This window comes from Rissa tridactyla, chromosome 8 (genome assembly GCF_028500815.1).
Source record: "Rissa tridactyla isolate bRisTri1 chromosome 8, bRisTri1.patW.cur.20221130, whole genome shotgun sequence".
NCBI classification, from domain to species: Eukaryota; Metazoa; Chordata; class Aves; order Charadriiformes; family Laridae; genus Rissa; species Rissa tridactyla.
This window is the reverse complement of record NC_071473.1, coordinates 44,224,457-44,243,502: the sequence shown is the minus strand read 5'-3', so window position 1 is coordinate 44,243,502 and position 19,046 is coordinate 44,224,457. Positions and strand designations below refer to the sequence as shown.

General features: G+C 55.4%; 1 protein-coding gene across 4 annotated transcripts in view; it reads right to left on the bottom strand.

Moving 5' to 3' along the window:
* Nucleotides 1-19,046, bottom strand: part of RNF220 (ring finger protein 220) — a 227,573-nt gene that overhangs the window by 135,931 nt on the left and 72,596 nt on the right. For 2 of the 4 annotated variants that reach the window (XM_054210879.1, XM_054210877.1), the window contains exon 2: nucleotides 3,178-3,252. The exons of the other annotated variants lie outside the window; for them this stretch is intronic. In XM_054210879.1, the coding sequence (XP_054066854.1) occupies nucleotides 3,178-3,252 (75 nt within the window). The remainder of the gene's footprint in view (nucleotides 1-3,177; nucleotides 3,253-19,046) is intronic. 4 annotated transcript variants of the gene reach the window in all.

Here is a 19,046-nt window from a genome sequence, read left to right as displayed (position 1 = left end):
TTTCTGCTGCAGCAATAAAAAGGGGAAAATCAACAACCAAATGATCTTGTTTATGGCGACTAAATAAGCTGCATGTGCTTAATCCGTTAGAGTTTAATGAATTTACGACTTGCTTTGGAATTTGACAAGGGCTGTAAAAGAGTAATTAACATTTATCAGTGTGTTTTTTACACATACCTCACCCTCCTCCTGTCTCCCTTCCCTCCTCCTGCTGCCTGTCGCGAAGCAGCACTGGGTATCGGGGGGAATATAAAAGTGATCAATTAATTCTTAATAATCTCAGGGAAAGATTGTAGAGTCGCAGTATGAACTCAGGGAGTGTCAATAAACGTGCCAAAGGTTGGTCCCCCCCCTTCCTGGCGCTGCTGCAGAGGAATGTGGGCGGCCGGGGAGGGGACGGGGCTGCGGGGGCGGCGCTTTGGTGGAGCAGCCCTGCACCCCTTTCCATCCCACTCCACCAGCCTCCGGGGCAGCCTTCCATCACCCGCACGGTGGCTTCTGGGTGGTGGCAAGTGGGGTCCCCATCTAACGCGGCAGCGGTGGAGATTTGGAACCACAACCCCAGCTGCTACCTGTGCCAGCCGATAGCTCTGTCCTTACAGACCCGAACCTCTCGAGTGTGACCCCAAATCCTCACCACCACGACCGCAGGGCAGCCGAACATCAGCTTAGATGGAGATTGCAGCCAGTGGGCACTGGCACCTGCGCCGCCCCTGCTGTCACCCCGCTGTCACTCGGCACAGGCGGCTGCCACTGTTTGAGTTCTATTAGACACGAGGGGACATCGGTGCTGACCCCCGAGACAAGCAAGGGGGGCTCACACCTCACTTCTGCCCAGCCCTCCCAGCCGCCCGGCTGCCATGGAGCAGAGCTGGAAGCAGAGATGGAATTTGGGGGCTGCAAGGGGACAAGCCCAGGCTCCCTTGCCACCAGTCCCAGGGCAGGCTGAATGTCACCTAAGGATCCTGGGGGATTTCTGTGCTGGGAGCCCAGCGTGCCCTGCCCTGGGCCACCATCCTTGGCAGCCCTGGGGAGCAAAGCTGGAAGGAGCCACAGCCAGCACCTTCCCAGTAGGTAGGACATGTCCCCTGCCACTGTGACCACAGCATCCTGCCCCCAGCAGTGGCCTTTGCAGGCGTGTGTGTGCAGGGAAGCCTGCACGCCTGGGTATCCATGGGGGAAGAGAGGGGTCAGCACTCCTGCAGGGCAGCAGGCTCCGTGGAGGAGACAGAGAAGCATCTGGGCTTGGCTGTGGGGCAGAGGGTCCTGGAGACCCACAAACAAAAGCTCAGGATGATAAATCCTCAGAGGTTTGAGACTGTCCGGGCATCTGCTCTGGACAGAAACAAATTCTCCCTGTCGAACATAATGGCCCAGAAATAAGCAATGAGGCAGGGATGGAGAGGGCTGGACCCGGGGGGTCTGGAAAATCTCCGCCCAGCCCCATGCCGAGCACCGGTGGGGGTGGGAGGTGGGGGCAGCGATACCCTCCCGGCAGGCTGGGACCCCGCGCCAGGCACGCACCCGCCGGCTCAATGGGGCAGAGTTGGGATCTCTTGCCGGGTGGGAGTTATTCAAGCCAGCCCCAGCAGGATGAGAAGGGCAAAGTAACGGTACGAACTTGCTTTCGTTTTACCTGAACTATGGTGTGAGGCGAGCTGGCTGGCATGGGCTGTGGGGCCGGGCAGGGAGCAGAGCCCAACGGGGAGCAGGGCTGAGCCCCCACGCAGGGCGAGGGGTTGTGGGAGGGGGCTACGGTGGAGGCACTTTGCGTGGATCGGAGAGAACCAGCTCCCCGCAGCCTCCAAGCGAGCGTCTCCAACCTTGGCCAGGCTTGTGGTGCCGGGGGCTGCACGGAAGTCTACCCATCCTGCACCCGTGCATCGCAGGGAGGGAGAAATGAAGGCACTGGGAGGGTTTTCAGGCCACCAGGACTGGTCCCAGCACACCAACGTCTGCTCCGCTCACTAGGCAGCAGGTCCGGGTTTCCATCGCATGGGTAGCCCAAACAACATCCGCGGCCAAAATCGCTCTGGGACCACTGGCCAGTGCCAGCTGCCTCACCCTCAGAGCAAGGCACTCCATGCTGCCATCCAGGCTCCACCACAGATGCCCCGCGTGACCGCAGGATCCCTCCTGTGCTGCGGAGCAGAGGATGCTGCGGGGCGGTGAGGGGGCAGAGAGGGGGCTGCGCTGCCCCCGGCCTGCGCTGGCTCAGCTGCTCCCGTGTCAGCCTGTCTAAACAGCACCTCCTCCTGCAGAGACCTCGCGCTGGGGGTCGGCAGCTCAGCGTCTCTGGGATTTGTCATGGTATCGCCGGAGTTATCAAAAAAGCAGGTTGGTCCAGGCATCCCAAAGGGTTGGGTCAACCAGACCCAACATCATCCAACCGCCAGGATGCAGGGGACATGGATGGGACTCAGGTGTCACGGGCTGGTCCTCCCTGGCCACCGGCACCCTGCCGCACAGCGGGCACATGGCTTCCCCTCTGGGCAAGGCTGGAACCTCCCCGCCTCACCCCGGCGCGCGAGGCAGCACTCGTTAGCGAAGGAGCACGGCCCTGATGGGACGATGCTTGGTCAACGCTCGCTGCTTTGCGACGGCACTAATGGATCGGAGACAGCCCTGCCATGCCCTCGCCTCGCTCCGCTCAGGCGCTGCCAACGGTCGTAACAAAGAGCATTTATCCAGCTGCATTCCCAGTTTCTGCCTCTCTCCATTTCCCTTTTCTGTCACTCAGGTGTGACAATTTTAATGCCCACAGATAAAAGGGTGGATGGTAAGCACAGCAGTACGTGCAGCCCTGTGTCGGCTTTTCTCCGACTGCGGGAGACCCGGGGTCACACTTCAGATGGCAGAAGGGTTAGAAGGAGTTAACAGGAGACTCCCAGATCTCCTAAGCGTCTTGCCCAGGGTCTTAAGCCCATACGCAGTGGCGCTAAAGATGATTTTAAGCCACGATTATAAGAAATCTATTGATCTTTTGGACTCTATAATGATAGATTAACTATTTTAATAAAACACCTATTAATCATGCATTAACCCTTGTCAGCTATTTGTACATTGAATACCAAATTGACAGGGGCGTTGGGATTTCTAGGAGGCTTTTTGGAAGGGGAGGGAGGGGAGGTTTCTTTAGATAACAACAACAACAAGAAGAAAATAATGCAAACTTACAGAGGGGGAGAGTTAAAATCATACGATGAGTGGTAGTTGCAGACGCCTGGGGCCCTCTTTGGTTGTCGCTTCTATCTGGCAATCAATTGACAAGAAATTGAGATTATGAAACATTGCGCCTGTGATCAAAGGAGGCGGGCATCCTTCCCCCATCCGAGGCCAAATCTCCACTCCCCCACGGGAACCAACGACAGCGAACATCAGTGACGTGGCCTTGGGCAGGTACCGGACAATGCCGACAAAATTTTTAGTGTGAACACGTCCACCAGCCCCACGGGTCTTTATGGCAAACTCTGAGCAAGGATGCAACATCCTAAAGGTGCCTCCTACCCCAACATCTCGATTCCCGTGACATTTTTTTTGGAGAGACTTGCCTCTGAGAGCGAGTCATCCCGAGAGGCAGAGGAAAAAGAAGGGGAAATGAGGAAAGCAAACACCCCACCAGCTCAGGACAGCTGGGACTGGGCACGGGCTGCTCACTCCCTCCCCCTGCCCACCCCTGAAACCCACAGCACCGGTGTGGGATGGTCCAGCTTGTGGACCTGGACCGGCACAGCCCTGGGGCCTCTTGTGTAAGCGCTGGGGAGGGGGCAGGCGCCGCTTCCTCCTGCCCCGGCCGTTGCAGCCTCAGAAACCACCAAGTCCCCGGTGCGTTAGGAACTGCCTGGAGGCCGGAGCTTCCTGCAGGTGCCCCGCGCTCATGAATCACACCTTGTCAGGGCTTGGGGGGCCCAACGGCCAGGCGACCGCTGAGATGCTTGGGGACCCCTGCCCCAGGGATGCACCCCCCACCCCACCACACCATCCCGGCCAGGCGAGGGTTAAGCAGGCATTAATCACACCGTTTGAGAGACATTTCAAAGCCTCTTCCAAATATTATAAAAAATGTCTTTAATCATCTAATAGCGCGAACTCCGCTCATGATGGATGGAGAGAAGTCGCCTCTCTCCTCCTGATCCTAACAGATGAGGCTGAAGAGCTGCTGCTCCAGGGGGGGGGAAAGTTGGGGAGGGGGCTGGGGGACGAGAAGGACATTTCTCAACCTCCCACCAGAGCAGTTATAAATATGAGGTCATACAGCAAGAGATGATAACGCATTAAGGGCTCTTGAGATATTAGTCTGTCAGCCTCGTTAGACACAGCCTATTTGGGGCTGACTGCATAATTAGAGGCTGGGGTACCCATAACTCATTGGTGTTTATACGGTAGGAAGGGGCTACACTCGCCATCACCCTCAGCACCCCGAGAAGTCATCTTCAGCAGGCATCAAACCCCACTCCCTACTGCGAAAATAATCCTCCTCTCCCCAGGAACGGCTGCTCCCGCTCCCCGCCTCCCACCCTTCCCACAGCCCCCAGCCCGCTGCACAGTCCGTGCACCCACCCTCGCCTCCCCCCCTGCCGCCACCTCCTGCAGGTGGGGAACAGGGTTACGACTTGGCCAAGGTGCCCCAAGGTAGTTTGGGACCAAGCAGAAAAGTCCTGGCTCCCAGTCCCCTGCCCATGGGATGACTTGCTGGGGAACAGCCCCTGCTCTGCCCCACAAGGGACTGAACCCTCTGAGCCCCCCCCCGGGCAGCCTCTCAGCAGGTTTGGCCCTTCTGCACCCTTCTGCCTTTCCAGGGAACAGATCCAAGGTGTGCTGGGAACACCCTGGGGAGGTGGCTATACTTGGACAAAGATGGTTCTGGGGAAGCCTGGGCAGAAACAAAGTCTAAGGAAAGGAAAAAACATGCCAAGTGCCCCAGGACGGCTTGTCACTCCTGCCCTGCTGTGAGCATCCCCCACTCCTGACCTGCTGTCCCTCACCTGCAACATGCACCAGGGACCCCTTTCTAGCCCAGGGTGCTGCCCGATGTGGGCAATCTCCAAGAGACAGGGCAGAGGCCCCCAGTGCTGCTGCATTCAGTCTTCTGGGAGCTACTGGTCCGCCCCAGGGGCTGGGGGGCACTGAGCATGGGGCAGCCAGGGACCTCATGCTTGGTGGGGAAGCTGGAGAGGAGCCGGGCTTTCCACGTCCCCTCCTCTTTCTCTTCTTGGTTCTGCCTAGGTGGCGGTGAGCACCGACATGGAAGGGCACTTCCCAACCGACCCACCCACGCCAAAAATTGAACAAGTGAAACAGGGAAGGGGAGCGTTTCCCTTCTGCAACTGTGCAGAGCGAAGGCACCGCAAGAGGCGGCTCCGGCTCGAAAGGGAACAGAGAGGGAGCAGCGAGCAGGGGCAGGCAGGCAAAAGCCAAACCGAGCCCCACGCACCCACCGGAACCGGCTTTGCAGCCCGAGCCTTCCCGACAGCATGTCCCTGTAACTGCCAAAGTCCCCAGCGTGGCCACGCAGCCACCTCGTCCCCTCTCCCTGCTCGCCCGCCGCAGCCGGGGAGGGGGCAAGGGGTCCACGGAGGCGGGGGCAACCCCATGGCTTCCCAGGCTGAGGTAGGATAATGAATCCTGATGGGGGAAGTGACCTTTTCCAAATGCCACATGTCATTGGATTTTATATCACACCAGGACAATGTGCCATGGGTATTAAAATCGTTTTTCCAATAGAAGTGTGTGTGTATGTGTGTGTCAGAGAGGGATGTGAGAAAAATAAAATTAAGACATGAAAATTAGGCTGCCTCTAAACATGGCCTTTAGAAAAGACTTAGGTCCTCGCAGAGCAGGACTGACCGAGAAGATCCATGCCCTTTGCTCCCAAGATCACGGATGATTTTGTCAAGGGAATATGACTTCTCCAAACCCCATGACAGAACTAGGGAAAAAAAGCTCCGGCGTCCTGATCTCCATTTCTAAAGTCCTGCAGAGACTTTCACCTGTCCAGTGTCCCCTCTGCCGTGGGGGGACACCTCCAGGGCTGTGCCTGCCCATGGAGACACTTACAGATGCATATGGAGCACAGATCACCTGGCACGTGTGCTCCTGGACACCCCCAGGTGTTAGTCTGGGATGTGTGTACGTGGAGAAAGCAAAGTCCTACATGACAGCCAACGCCAAGTTACTCGGCCTCACCTGGCCTTCAAAGCAGCCTGTATCCCTGTGGGTCAGCCCAGAGATGTGTGTGGAGCATCCATGAAGTTATCCATACACATGGGTATGGACATCCCCCGGGTATGGACATCCCCCATATATGTATGCCAGGATACATTCCCATGTGAAAACACAATGTAAAAAGGGAGGTGCTGGAAGCCAAATTCACTTGAACTCCAGCCTGTTCCCTCAATCTGCAGGGCAATTGTCCGGCTGAAATAACAACGCCGGGACAAGAAAGAAAAAAAAAAAAGGACAAGCTGTGTTTGTTTATTCAGCTTCTTTCTCCCCCTCTCCTCTCGACAATGCCCTGACACCGTGTCCTGCCGCGCCGGGGCCGCAACCCCAATGGGCTAAATTTATCCCAGCTGGAGCCCTGTTTACAAGCCTTGTCCTGTTTACAGTGTGGCCCATCCTGCCCAGGACCAGGCAGTGGCCATCCCTGGGATGGACAGTCCATGCCTCACCTTCCTCGGCCTCTGCCGTGCCCAGGCTGCCTGTGTGGTCCCTGGAAAGACGCCCAACACCCCGTGCTCCCCATGTGTTTGCACGCAGGGCAGCTTGTGGCCCCCTGCCCATCTGGGAGATGACGGGGAGATGGGGGCTTGCACGGGCTGCTGCTTGCACAGCATGGCTTGGTGGTGGCCCGGGTGGCCACAGCCTCCATCGGTGCTGGCTGGTGGCACACCATCACCCAGGCAAATGTTGGCTGCAAGCTCAGCCATGAGGGTGCAGCGCATCCCGTGAGGAACTGTTGGGGGACAGCCATGCTCCACCATGCAAGCGTTAATGGAGCTGCACGTCTCATGCAACCATGTGTGGGTGCTCTGCTCCCCATACCTCACACCGCAGTGGAGGGGCACAGGTCTGGGCTGTCACGCATCCATCCCTGTCTCCCTGGTGGGCTTGTATGGGCTGGAAGGACAGAGCTTCCAGGAGCTCAGTCCCCTCTTCTGGGGACAGAACTGGATGTCGCACCAGGGGTCTGAACAGTCGAGCCTGGCCAGGCCCGAGGGGTCGATGGCCTTGTGAATAGACATTAAAATGGCGGGCACGTGGCAGCGGGGTGCTCGCTGCCAGCAGCCCTCCCTTGCATACTTCCCACACTGATTCCCGTCTCTGGTGGGGCGGACTGGGGAGCGATAGGGGCTCACCCGGCCACCCCCCCAGCACGGGGGTATCCTGCGGTGCCCAGTCGCCTCACCCACAGGATCTGCCCTCAGCAGGGCTCAGTTGGCAACATCCGGGCTCTTATTTGCTATTTAATGAGCCCCAGCTAATGAATCCCAATGCATGAAAGCGTTTTATTAACGCTTTGGCTTGCTGTCAGCATTGGCTACTGGTTTTCAGAGGTGGGAATCGCAAGAGTGGTTTCAGGGGTGACTGCAAATCCTCACCTAGGAACCTGCGTGCTACCTTGTGCCCTGCCACCCTTTCCCTGCAGTGACCGGTCCCAGTGGCTGCAGAGGGGACACCAGCACCCTGCGGATGTCAAACGAAGCAGCTGGTCCTATGCTCCCCCAGCCTCCCTCGTCAGGGACAGGTGACAGAGATTTGCCTTCATCGCCGGTGGCAGGGCCATTGCTCAGCAGTGATGGATCCCTCTTTGCACCTGCTCGTGGCTGCATGTACTTAGGTTTAATGAGTGAGCAACCTCCTGGCATGCTGACAATGCAGCCCTCTTCCACAAGGTCCTGGTCCAAACCACTGCCTGCTGTCACCTCGGGAAGCCTCCCGCTGAAAGCAGGAGTTCGGGATCACACCTCATGGTAAGGGACACCTCATGTGCACATGGAGGGGAAAGAAGGATCTTGCAGAGAGACCCTGACTCTCTCTTTCAACTCCCAAACTGGACAAGGGGCTCAAATCTCGGTGCCCGCCCCTGCCTCTGTGCAAGGAAGGGTCCAAGAGCACCTGAGTCTGGACCAGTGCTCCAGTTGCTGCATGAGGTCCCCGTCTGCAGGTGCAGGAGCAGGAGAGAGAGCTACCAAGGCTTTCAAGTTGCTCGAGTTTTTTGGAGACAAGCAAACTGTCCAGAGCAATGCCCATGGTGGCACCAGAGCAGTGTCTGTCTTCCGAACGCCTCCTCATCCCTCAATGCTCACCCCTTCCTTGCATCTTGTCTCTGGCCCAATTTTGGGTTCGTTTGTACCCCGTGTGTGGGGGAAGCCTTTCTGCACCGCGCGCCACAGAAGGCATTACTTGGTGAAGCAGAAGCTCCAGGGAGAGCAGAAGAGGGGTTGTCCACCCCAGCCTAGCTCTTTATCCAGAGTTTTGGAGATGGTCTGTGCACGACTGTGGGTAGGGGTGAATTTGAGCATAAAGGCTTGTCTACGCAAAGTATTGCTCCCGAACCCCCCCCCCACCCCGTGTTGGGCATTTCTTATTCCAAAAATAACAGCTTGCTCAAACTCACCAGGCCCCCTTTCACTCTGAAACACAAGAAAGAAACACTCTGAAACACAAATTGGGGAATATTTCGCCAGCCTGAAAATCACCTCCACCTTTCATTCACGTTCACTTCCAAGTACAGGCAGGACGTTAAGGGCAGGGCTAATGGAGCGGCACATCTGCGCACAAACACATACGTGTGTGCTCCTCACGCGTGCGGCTCCTCATCTCCGGAAGAAGATCTTCTCGTCAGGAAGTCACGGCCCTGATTACTTTGTCTTCCACGTTTAAGAACATCCCTAACTGCTCCTTGGATAGCTCAATTAGTAAAGTGAATATATTATATAAAGTCTAAAAGATTAAACTATCATAGGCAGCCCATAATTTCATGAAGAAGTCAGGGGAGCATATCCCTCTTATTAACTCTATAACAAATGTGATGAAAATGTTCAAATAGAATGTTAATGCAATGTTACGTGTAATTTTCCCAGGCGATTTTCTGCTGAAATATTTCTTTATTAATAGTAATTGAGGGTATAAATTATGAATGAGGCGATTTTCTCCTTTCACTGGGAAAGACGTACTAATGGCAATAATTCTTTATAATAATTTTTTGGGGGGAGAACGGGGAGGGAGCTGGGGTGAGGGGTTTAAAGAAAAAAAAAATCTTTAAAGGGATTGCAAAATATATAGACTAGCAGTGCATGTTTTATTGCAGGGCGCTGTATTTTATATCCGTGTGCTGGGCATCAGTCCTGCGCGGGTCTGTGCCGCGTGTGCGCTGCGAGTTTCAGGCCTCCGGGGAAGGCGATTTCCTTGCACTTTTTCTATTCTGCGCGTGTGTAAAGCCTCGCATCAAGCCAGGGGAGTGGGAGAGCACCCATGCTGTGGGTCTGCAAGCGCAGGACTCCCCATTTCACTGTCCAAGGGAAAGAGGGGCAATAACCACACCGCCGAGCTACGGGTGCTTTTGGTTAGTAGGTGGGTACTCAAGGATGAGCAGGTTAGTGATACAGGCTCTTGCCAATTGAATGCAGACTCTGACACCTTTCCACGCCCCCACCACAACGAAAAGCCCTTCTTTGGGCTTGTGTTGGGGTTTTTGGGGGGGGTTGTTTTACCACCAATGCAGCCCGCTGATCCTGATCCCAAGCACCTGCAGCCAGGGAAACTCGTGGCAGAGAGCGATGCTCCGTCCTACAACCGCTGATCCTCGCACAGCCTCAAAGCAAAGGGGAGCGGGGCTGGGGGCTACACCGGCTCCCAAATGCCACCCCTTCATGGGACACACCACAGGGACACGCACACGGCCAGCCTGGGGCCACACGGCTCACACACCACGGACGGGCAGCACCAAGCAGGGCAGCTGCTCGCGGGGAAACAAAAAGTCCTTTTTGTGATGCCAGAATGAAAGAGGCGTTTTACAAGGATTTCAGAGCTTGCTTTCCTTCAGGTCTGTATGGTTTTTTTCGACAGACCAAATGACTTCAAAATTTTTCCACTCAATTAAAAAAAATGCTGGTTTGAATGCAATTCTCGGACCCTTCTTCCCGCAGCATCTCTCTGCTGCAGGAAAGAAAAGACGGTGTCCCTTAAATTTTCATTACACTTCAATCAGCTAGAAAAAAACTCTGAAAGGTTTAAAACTTTTATACCAAAGAATCACTGCCCCTCCCCCTCCCCGCCCCTATTTTACTTAAAATTTTTCCCAGGAAGGAAACTTTTTGAACAAGCTCTAGTCTACCACAAGCGTAGGAAGAAAAATCTCCTGACCCCAGGCCTTTGCTGTGCAAACTGAAAAGCATCATGATAGCTGCTTAAACAAGCTAAAAAGCACCTCGGGCTTGTACTGCAGGTGGGCAGCACACACTGGTACCCAGCAAGGGGCAGAGGCCGTGGACACCCATGCACATGGGTGCAGATGTGTCCCACGTGGGTGCAGATGTGTTGGGGTGGGGGAGGCTTTCCTCTTCCCCGGGGGCAGCTCTCGCATCCCCCATTTCCAGCGGAGGATCCCCCCCCTGCTCTGGCTCTCCCTGAGCTCTCTGCTGGGCTGGGAGAAGAGGCAGAGCTGGTCCTTCTGCCGGCAGCCGGGCTGTGCTGCCATGTCTCTCTCCTTCTCTGGAGGCACTGACCCTCAGGCCCTGCCCGCGGCTTACCCCGCACCCGCAGGCTGTGCGAAAGGCTGCAGAAAAGCTGACAAAATCAGCGTGATCCGTCACCGACCCTCCTCAAAATTAGGTTAATAATTTATGATGTTAAATGGGACAGTTAATAGCTGGGCCAGATGATTCCTCAGCTAATCTAGAGCACGGGCTGAGCTGCAACGAGTCCTCTGAGAGTTCATTACACTCCCCAGCCCTCGGCGCTAGTGCTTTCGGCTCCGCCGATACCTACGGGAGGCTGTGGCTGGTGCCGCTGGCAACACGCCTAAGACTTGCCCCTCATCAATTAAGAGAAATAAGGAAATCGACAGGAAAATTAATTTCCAAAGAGACAATGCCTCTGACACCTGCACTGCCCTCGGAAAGCCGGGGGGTTATCTGGGAAGCCGCCCGCCTGGGGAGGAGGTCATGTCTGCCTTCTTGCTGAGCGAGGTCAGGCTGCTTTCCTCGGGGCTGGGAGAGCAGGGAGGGGTGCAAGCGACTTAACTGAAGATGCTTCTGCTCCTGGGCCAGCCCCAAGCAGGCTCCTTACTGGGAGGGGGATGCTCAGCCACGGTTGGGAGGAGATGTGACACCCACACCTGCTGATTAAAGCCTCCCCAGTATGGGGCGGCTCACTGGCAGCAAGGATTTACACCCTGACTGTGCACATTTCCAAAGGCAAAGGGTCAGGATGAGAAGGTCCAGCAGGTCTTTTCCATCAAGGAGACAGAGCAGGGTCGGCTGCCTCAGGGACGAGGCACTGCCAGGGTGCTCCCCGGGGCCAGCTCTCATCCCAGAGCACAGGGGAAGGTAGATTTTCAGCCACTTGCCTGTCTGTCTCCCCAGCCTCCACAGTCCTTGTCCCACCCTCTCACTGGCAGATCAGATCCAGCCTGGCCACAGAAGCCAGGTGTTGGATATAACAACCTCCCTTCACCAAGACCGCAGCCCCTCTCCGTGGCCAGAGCCCTCCCATCTTCCCAGCCCTTCCTGCTTCCTCCTGGGTCCCAGCAGCCTTCCCGGGGTGCAGGACTGGCTTGTTGGAAAATGCAAGGAATTACCGAGAGTACATCTTGCCTGTGTGATGGAGGTTTTCCATCCCTATCCAGTGTAAACAGACCAGCTGAGGTTCATGGCACCTGGAGGTGCCACAAAGACCCTCTGGTACTGACAGCGCTTGAGTCCCACTCTGCCCACCCTGCCTCGCTTCTCTCTGCAAAGGCCCGATCCTGCAAAGCAGATTTGAAATCCTCCGCTTTGTGCCGGAGACTCTGTACTGAGAAGCGCTCAGCCTTGCAGGACTGGATTCCTGCAGAGAGCTTGCTGGCTCCATGCTCCAGTGAAACAGAGTGTAGGCAGGGACCCACCTCACTGAGCCCAACGGCACGTGGAGGCAGAAGTCTGCTCCTTTGCTCCAGCATCTCACTGGGGGATGCTGCAAAGCAGTGCCAGCCTTAGGCAAACCTGGAAGAGTGTGCCACAGTCACTCTCCTCTCCAGAAGAGCTAGTGATGGGTGCCCTACAGTGTGCTCCTGACAGCCTTAATCTATTTTACAAATGGAAAAAGCAAGGCACACCAAGTCTGCGTGACCACCCCAATATCAGCATCAATATCAGGTGAAGGGAGCGATTTCTCTATCAGCCTGAGGTTCCCAGTCCCAGGGTGTCTGTGCCCTGCCCTTAGTAGGAGCTTGAGACAGACCCAATGGGCTAAAAGGGACCGGCTGGGCTACAAGTACAGGCTGCTGCAGCCAGATGTGCACTGATGACTCGTGCAGATGTTGGCCCTGCAGCGCGTCTGGGCAGTAATTCCCCTTCTCCCTTTCACATTCCTGCTCTGCCAAATTCAAACCATGCGCGGTGCGGGGGGATTACCTGCAATTACAGCTTTCACACGTCGGGGCCGATTTCGTGCGGCTGCGGGGGGAGCGGGGAGAGGTAAGGGCATCCATATGGTGGGCTTCTGCGGCCATTCCCCCTGCCTGCCTTAGAGGCAGACGGTGCCGTCTCGCCCCTCCAGCCCTCACCCCTCCCCTGAAGCCCCCTCCCAGGTGGGAAGACCAGGAGGGACCCGCGAGGACAGAGGGGACTCCCTGCCCAGGGGCCAGCAGCAGGGCCAGTCTTCCTTCCAGCTTCTGCCCAAGTGCGTATGGGAGAAATGACAATTAGGGGGACAACAAATGAGGCTGCCGGCCCCTGGGGGGGGGGACGTGTGCAGTAACTTGAGGCTGAAGCGGAAATAGCTCCAGTCGACCCACTTAGAAAATCATCATTACTGTAGAATTTATGGCTGACATGAGCTTGTCTGATAGATATGACTATTTAAAGGCAGCCAAAGCCTCCATTTATAACAACGTGAGGGAAGGGGGAGTGGAAGGAGATGGGGCAGGTTTGAAGATCAAAGGGGCACCTGGGAGAGGAGAGGGGGCTGCGTCAGCCCCGGTGGCGGGGGCAAAGGGATGGTGGCTTCGGTTAGGGAAAGGGCTGGTGTGTTGAGGCGAGGCAGGGGCAGGAGGGGAGCAGCCCCGTGCCGAGGGTCTGCTGTCCCAGGCACTGAGGCTACAGCATCCTCCATGGTCCCCACAGCTGCTCCTGCCCTTGGGGCTGACAAAGTGCCACCGCCTGGGTGCACAGGTGAGCCCTTCTGGATTTGGCACCATCCAGGCAACGGTGGGCACAGACACCATCACCCACTCAGTATTCGCCAGAGTGTGCTTTTAATTAGATGTGAAGAAGAAAGCAATTGCCGAGGGTGGGAAAGAGAAAAAGCAGTGGCACGTTTGGAGGACAACAAGCAAACACCTGTGAGGTTCAGATTTTCATTCTTCCTTAACTTGAAGGACAGAAAATGACTCCTGGGAATGATGGGCCATTGCTGTACCCAGCCCCTTAGCCACCCTCCTCACCTGCAAATCCCACAGGGCTTTACAAAGAGGGTCAGGCGATCACTCAGTGGCTCGTTAGGGGAGCATCTCGTCCCAACAGCAAAGCCAGGAAAAAGACCCACTTGCCAATTGCTTGGGCCATGCTGTCTCTCCTGGCGAACCTTCATCTCCAATCAAACAGAAATGCTGCAAGTGTGCTGGAGGCTGGACCGCAGGGACACCCAGCTCGGCTGGAGACACACCACATGTCCAAGCATGTCCCCACATTGCGGTTCCCTATGGATACGCAAGGGAATTCCACACCCAGTGGTGAGCAAGCTGGAAATGAGCACAGAGGTAGGGATGGGCTCTCCACCGAGGCGCTCCCGGAAGGCCGATGGATGCAGAGCAGCACCTCGTGCCATCCAGAGCAGGGAGCAGTCCCTGGAGGGAACCCTGCCCAGGGACAGCACGGAGCCAGTCACCAGCGTCCCCGTCCCGGGCTCTCCTCCCCAATCCGGCTGCTCCCTGTCCTTTGGGAATGGCGGCGGCTCCTCACCTGATTGAATTTCCAGGCCATCACTCGCTCTCCCTGCAGCTGCGAGGCACGATCGCCCTCCCGGCAACCCCACGCTCACCCCGCGGAAGGAGGGGCTAATTCAGTTAGCCCAGTGGCATTAGCTGCCGTGAAGAATAACCCGCCAACAAGGGCCTGCGAGCCTGACACAATATTAAAGACCCCACTGCCCTCACTTGGGGCAGATTAAGCTGGGCTCATTGCTTTAATGCTGCACTCCTCGGCCGGGCTCCCTCCAAGGCTCTGCACCTTAACTGTATTACCCCAGCACCGATGTGCTTGACCTGCCGATATTGCTCCCACTGATAATTCACCTCCCAAGAAACTTTGCCTTTTTGACCTCCTGCCGGAGCAGGCTGTAACCCCACAGAGCAGGGCTACCCCTGCATCCCACCGCCCATGGGGGCTGCCAGCCGCTGCCCTCTGCTCCCCACTTGCCTTCCCCCAGCGCCATCCCCAGCATCCTGTCCTTCCAGGGGCCCCAAGGTGCCACCTTCTGCCAAGCTCAGGCAACTCGCCCCTGCAAACAGGTCGCTTTGGTGATCCCAGGATCCAAATCATAATCAATGACTGCACTGACACAGTGAACACGTGGCCATGGGACAGGAGCATGCGTGCATGCAGAGTATGGAGAAGGTTATTTACAGCACCAAGGAGGTGCGGGACATCCCGGCTCACTAACCTCACCCGGAGTACCAAGGCTGTCCCAGAATAACATCTCAGTAGCAACATGAAGTGACGCACAGAAGGAGCATCATCTCCCTCCTGCTCCCAGGGATACAGATATCTCATCTGACCCAGGGAAGCCATCAGGAAAAACACGCGAATACCAGCCCAGGGGGAGCCTGGGCTCCAAGGGAAACTCAACAGAGCGGCGTGGGAGCAAGAAGCAGGGTCATCCCTCTGCTGCTGCCAAGCGCAGGCAGTGCCAACATCATCGTGGCCTGGCAGCAGCCACTGCCTCCTCTCACCCACACGCCGCCAGCAGCTGTCCTGGGCTCTACCCCTGCTTCATCCCACGGCCTGAGAGCGATACGGTGAGCTGAGATGGTGTCTGCTGGGGCTGCTGACTCACACAGCCCTGCTTTCCATAGGAAACAGCAGCACTGCAGAAGCACTTTCCCTCTTAGTCAAAACCAGAGAGCCGGTGTATCCTGCAAGGCTCGAGAATTAAATTTTCAGTTACCTTTTCTGAGCAAAAAGTAACAGTCAGACTTCGCCAACCTATTCCCTTCTGCCCTCCTCACCGGAAAATCAAAATAATCTCGACCGATCTTTTCCTCTTACTTTTATGGTTGGCCGCGCTAGATATTTTTACTGAAAGGAGTTTGAGCACCCCTGCTGCCCGCTCTGCCCGGTTGCTGGATGCTGACAGCTCCGTCTTGCCTCCTCGGAAAGGAGCAGATTTCCAACAGTGAATTATAATTCCAGCTCTAGACCTAGAACAAGGCATCTGCTCCCTGCATCTGCTCCCTTGCTTTCGCATGGGTGATGTTTAAACTTGCCTTGCACAGTTAGCGCTTGGGTAGCGTATATGAGCTTGGAAAACTAGTTATGTAGGTTTATATTAGTTATAATGTATATTAGTTATGTAAAAGTAGCTCTTCCTGCAAAGCTTGTGCTGCATACGAAGAGGCTGCACGCTGCTCTTCTAGGGACCAGGCACTGCTCACAACGAACAAGCCCTCATTTTGGACACATTTTGCTTCCTTATTTTCAGATTTCGCTAGTCAAAGGTGTGTTTCCTTTTTTTGAAGAAACAAAACTAGAAAAAGGAACGAACCTAAACTTCCACCCAGAACTCAGACCACAAGTCTTGGGGTTTTTCTTAATATTAAAAGCCTCGGTGAAGCTGTGTTTGATCCGCGCTCCTGGCAGAGGAAGCAGAGCGCCCACACAAAAGGGGTGTCGCAGAGCAGCTGTGAAGCCGTGCGGTTTGGTGGCTGTCAGGACAGAGGGGCTCTATTTTGGGCCCTGCCATCAACCCAAAGTGTGACCCTGGGGAAGGGACCGCATCTCTCCCTGTCCCTGATGCCCTCCTCGGGGGCATCAGTAGGTGTGGGAATTTGATGCTGCCTCCTACGTGGGGCAGAAGGAGCTCTCACCTTCGCACCACAAAACACCACCTGCCAAAGTCCTGTACAGTCTCACATACTAAATTTGCTGGCTGGATCAGTGCTCCAGAAACTGTTCTTGTCCCCAGCGGTCAGCCCAGAGCCTGGCTGGACCCGGGACCTGTCCTAGCTTGATGTAACAGCCGTGCTGAGCAAAACCAGAGCAGAAAGTTTTCAAGTATCACTGCTGACAAATTAAACCTACAGACTGGAGCAGAGCTGGGACGTGTAACTAACGTGTAACAGGAAACACAAAGGCTTATTCCTTCTACCATACTCCTGGAAAGGATCCCTTTGGCTGCGCACACGTACATTGTGGACCAGGGACTCAATCCTGCTCCCCCTTACACCGGGCGGGACACGGCTGAGGGCAGGGGAGATCTGCACCGCTGGAAGCAGGAGCAGGCCCTGCCCTTGGTGTGCAGCCAAACGGGTGGGAAATAGGGAAGGGTGTATGGCTTTTATGAGCCTTTCTTAAAAAAGGTAGACAGTGTCAGGGTAGAGTCATGCCCTAAATTTAGGCTTGGGCAAACCAAGAGGAACCATTCCCCGTTTTGCAGTTAGCACGCTTGGGAGGCGAATGGAAAATGGTCGATGTGAACACTTTTTCCTAACGGAGTTTATTTGTCTAAGCGCAACGCCTTAGCACTGAGTAGCTGCCCTGCCACAGGACCTGAGCTAACATCATGCCACCATGCCCGTCCCCAGCTCCAGCACTGTTCCTCTGCAGACAGGCAGCCCCTCTGGGCACTGGCAGCCCTAAACAGCCCCTTCTCCTTTTCCACCCGCTGGGAGCAGATGCTTGGTCCAGAAAGCAACTGACCAAGCCAGTAGCATCTGCACAAAGAGGAGCCACTCATCCCATCATGGGGACAGGGAGAACCTACAGCACCATCAGGCAGGTGACACGGGACACCGGGCCTTCTGCTTCTCACCCTGATGACGTGACCCTTCCTGTTAGGGGGAGATTTAAGGTGCTCTTATATCTCCCTGCTGTAAATGGCCTCATAAAAGTGACAGAAAGACGTTCATATGGATGCTTGTTAAAATTTTATTACTAATCACCACCAAAGTTAGCTGCTACATTTAACCCAGGCTGGGGGAAAGAGTGGAGGGGGCACTGCCTGTGTAGGATGGAGAAATCAAGATCAGAAAGCGAAAGGAGGACAGGATGACGAGTGGCCCTGATGCAGCCCATGGACATTGGCGGGAGCCTGCTGGAGCAATGGCAAATAAAAACCCCAGAGCTTTCAGCCTCCGCTTGTCAGCAGCAGCCACAACCCTTTTACAAGCCCTAACCCAAGGGCAGGGCAGGCTCATGGTGGAGCATGAGGCCATGGATCAAAGAGACCTCAGCTGAACTCCCACCTCCATCACAGCCTCCCCAAGCAGCCCTGGGCTCTTCCCTGAATGGAAGCTCCTCCTGTGCAAAGCGGATGAGAAGAGAGGTTTAACGAGGCTCTCCAGGCTGGGGAAGTCTCTAAGTGGTGTGTCAGTGACCAGCAGTCCTTGCTGCAAGGGCAAGGGGCTGCAAGGACACCCAGTTAAGCTTCCTTTCCTGCTTAAGTCAGATCTTGTCCTTGCAGGTAAAAGAAGTGCTTAGAGGAGAGAGAAGAAAGCCCAAGGACGCCAACTGCCTTGGTGAAGCAGAACGTTCAGCAGTTGCAAAGGTATCAGAGGGCACTTCCAGATTTGTCCTCGTTGAAGCATGAGTGGGAAAGGACCAATGAGGAGTTCTGCTCTACCCAGGGTGACAGATGAGGAAGAAGGGAGCATGGCGAAAAACATGAAGCATGTACAAGGCATGGGCTCAGCTACCCCTATCAGATCCACAGGTTGCGGTCATCTCCCCAAACAGAAACAACAAGAAATGGTTCAGATGGCCACAAGGGCAGGCCCAGAAGGACCAAGAAGATGGTCACCTGTCCTGTTGTGTTAGTGGCCCACACCAGGTTATGCCCCACTGTGTGGGGCTGCAGGCTGGGGCAGCTGGGCCAAGGATCACTCTCCCACCTCGGCATGATGCATCAAGCAGGAGAGGACCTGATCAGATCAGATGCTATCAAAACATTTTTCTGCAGTGGGATCATGAAAAAGCATGTCGAGTTTTCTGCTCTGCTGTCTGTCCGGCACTGGGAGCGGTAAGAAAATATTTGATTGATGCAGCGAGGAAGGGAACAAAGGGAGAAAAGTCTCATCCTGAAAATAAACAGCTTTGAGTGTCTCCTCAATTTGATAATGGCATCCAGGTGACTACAGGTTTCCGGAGCACGAAAGGCAAACTGTTGCTTGAAAGACCTCATCTGCCACTAGACCTGCCTGACTGTACCGCAGAGGGGAACAGGAGAGGGAGACATGCTCCTCTCTGAGGATGCTCTCAGAAACCTGCCCAGTACTTCCCATCTGTGCCTCCTTCCAGCTTTATGGCATCCCCAGGTGTTTTTGGGCAGGTCCCAACATGCCCATCTGCCCTCATCCTTGCTGCACTGAGGCATCCCTGGGACCACTGTCCCTCTGGCTCCCCATCACTGCTTCCCAGGTACCCTGCTCCTGGCACTCTACAGGAGCTGCTGTCTGTCTGTCAGTCCTCACATCCATCTTCAGGGCCCCTGTATAAATCTCCTAGAGGCCTCTTTGCTCCCTATATATCTATCTAATTAATGTTAGTATAAGTAAAGCACAGCCTTTTCCCCTTAATAAGCAGAGTGCTGACTTTATTACAGGTCTTTTTTTTTTTCTTTTTTTTTTT